The 2620-nt window shown below is 36.5% G+C and overlaps 2 protein-coding genes across 2 annotated transcripts in view; one reads left to right on the forward strand and one right to left on the reverse strand.

The window, feature by feature from the left end:
* Positions 1-2620, reverse strand: part of LOC122530102 (flotillin-2) — an 80455-nt gene that overhangs the window by 74371 nt on the left and 3464 nt on the right. The gene's annotated exons all lie outside the window — the stretch shown is intronic.
* Positions 1129-2587, forward strand: LOC122530103 (glucose dehydrogenase [FAD, quinone]-like). The gene has a single exon (XM_043656770.1). It carries the CDS (start codon positions 1167-1169, stop codon positions 1503-1505), a length of 339 nt encoding a protein of 112 aa, XP_043512705.1. The 5' UTR covers positions 1129-1166; the 3' UTR covers positions 1506-2587.

Raw genomic sequence — 2620 nt, forward strand, 5'->3', positions numbered from 1 at the left:
AAAAAAAAAAAAAAAAAAAAAAAAAAAAAAGAAAGTTGATCATTCGTTAAAGGGGTATACCGCTTCGAAAAAACGTTTCTTGTTTTTATGTCATTTCCTTTTTTAAATGTCACACGTGAATCTCTCAGAGAGCGGACTTGGATCGATATTAATTTATTTCAGTTTCTATCAATTTGTTACATAAATATTCAGGATTGATATTCAATTCTCGAGAAATAAATGACTTGTGTATTCTTGAATATATAGAGTTGATCGATCAATACATGATCAATATATACATCACATTGATATATATATATATATATTATAAGTATATATATATTATATAAAATATTAATATCATCATTTATATGTAATATAATATACTGTAATAAAATTTAATATATAATATATGATAATACTACAATATTAATGTATATATTGAGTTATAACAATATATATATATATATATATATATATATTGGGTTATAACATAAATTCGTTCTCTTTATGTATTTATTACAATGATGTTACGAATAATTGAATAATTTACGCTGTTTTATATTATACAGTTAATTATTCACGGTATATTAATTATTTCGTGTCATATAATATTATGAAATATCATATAAATTATAAAATAATATTACATACGTTATGTTACGTAATATATTATAATATAATATAATAATATAATATAATTATGTAGTATACTATAGTACATATATACTACAATTATAATAATATATATACTATAATATATACTATAGTTTACTACATAACTATAGTATAGTATAATATAATTATGTAGCTACGTAATATATTATAACAATATTATAATATAATTTTATATTATTTCATTAATTCTTAATTATTTCATGTTACATAGTAATTTTTGCAATTTGTCAATTTTACGTCGCAACTCGATACCATCTACTTCGCCAGAGAAGAGCCTTTCAAAATCCAAGCAATCGCAAGTGCGAAAGTTCCGTTTCGTTTCGTTTCGGTCAATTTTTCACATCGTACCCCGAGAGAGTGACATTTTGTGGGCGAAATTCAAATTCCGAAAATTTGCAATTTCGCGCAATTCGAAGCGGTCCGCCCCTTTTCCGATTGTTTCAATCGCCTAACGAACTTCTGATCCGACAAACAAACGGCAGGCAGAGGGGGCGGAGTTCATCTACGAAATGTCGAGGACACCGACGATGAAGCGACTGATGGCACGGCCGAATCCAAACAAACTGCCAGCCTGTTCCTCGCACGCGTACCCGTCGTTGGACTATTGGCGGTGTTACGCGCGTTATTACACGATGACCATCTATCACCCGTGCGGCACGTGCAAAATGGGACCGTCCGTTGACAAAATGGCGGTGGTGGACGCGAGGCTGAGGGTGCACGGCGTCCAGGGACTTCGAGTGATCGACGCGTCGATCATGCCGGTGATCGTTTCAGGGAACACGAACGCACCGACCGTTATGATCGCTGAGAAGGCTGCTGACATGATTAAGGAGGACTGGAAGGCCTAAGAAACTATATGTTAGGCGAGAGCTGATCCCGTCGATCCGAGCTTCTTTTTTTTTTTTTTTTTTTTTTTTTCTTTTTTTCCGAGCTATCACCGCGGTCTGTGCAATTCTTCTCGGCAACCGATTGCGGACCGTAACGAGTGGCCCGAGACACCGTATACGATAATGTCGTCCCCTTCTTTCTGAACTCGCCGGTATCGATGAGATTATAACATTGATTGTTTACGAAAATTATAATACGTTCAATGCAGAAGGCAAGGCCTCTGCTTCTTTAGTTACACACATCATACGAAGATATGTACGTTCGTGTAAAAATCACAAGTGAATATATTCATGTAAACTGCTCCGAACACACACCCTAACTATGTATAACCTACAATCTCTCGAACCTACCGATCACCAAGGCCGATCTGACTTTCCTCTATCATTCGTCAGCACATGCCGATTCAATTGAAATCTTACTTTCAGCAGAAGTGAAATTGCGAAACAGCCTCTGAACACGACTCGATGATTCATTCCTCGATCTGCGTCGACGTTACTTTTATTTCAGACCAGCCAGGCGCTGGTTTTCCTTTCTTTCCGTTCAGTTTTCAACAATATCTCGTTGCTCCCACTTCCTTGGTCAGTGTCATCGTCAGTTTCGTCCGTCGAACCGGCTTGTTCGCGCGTTTATTACCTGTACAGGGTGTCTCAAGTTTAAACGAACGAGCTTCACCAGTACGTTCGACGAATTGAAAGATGGAGAGGAGTATCATTGGATGAGAAATTTTATCAAACTGTATATTCAATTCTGGTAACTTCAGCTGGCCTCATTTTAATGTAAGAAGCCTTCATTTTCACAGACGTACGTTAGTTTCTTTCAACGATGTTTTCACAGATCGTGTAGTAAGGATCTACCATCTGTACTCGAAGATTGTGAAAAATTAGATGCCTCCGAGAACGTTGGGAAATTCTCTTCGCGACTGCATCTACCATGGTCTCGAAGATCGAAGCCTCCTCTCGAAACTCACCGTACGATCTCTTCTCGCCATTTTATCGAACTTCGAGTGTTAGGATGAAATAGTAAAACCTTGGGATTTCTCCAATTTCGGTCGTTTCACTCTGACGTTCAAGATTTA

Source organism: Frieseomelitta varia, unplaced genomic scaffold (genome assembly GCF_011392965.1).
Source record: "Frieseomelitta varia isolate USP_RPSP 00005682 unplaced genomic scaffold, Fvar_1.2 scaffold_326, whole genome shotgun sequence".
In the NCBI taxonomy this organism is placed as follows: Eukaryota; Metazoa; Arthropoda; class Insecta; order Hymenoptera; family Apidae; genus Frieseomelitta; species Frieseomelitta varia.

What these genes read in the sequence shown, in the direction of transcription:
- LOC122530103 (XM_043656770.1), top strand. Translation starts at nt 1,167, where the DNA reads ATGTCGAGGACACCGACGATGAAGCGACTGATGGCACGGCCGAATCCA.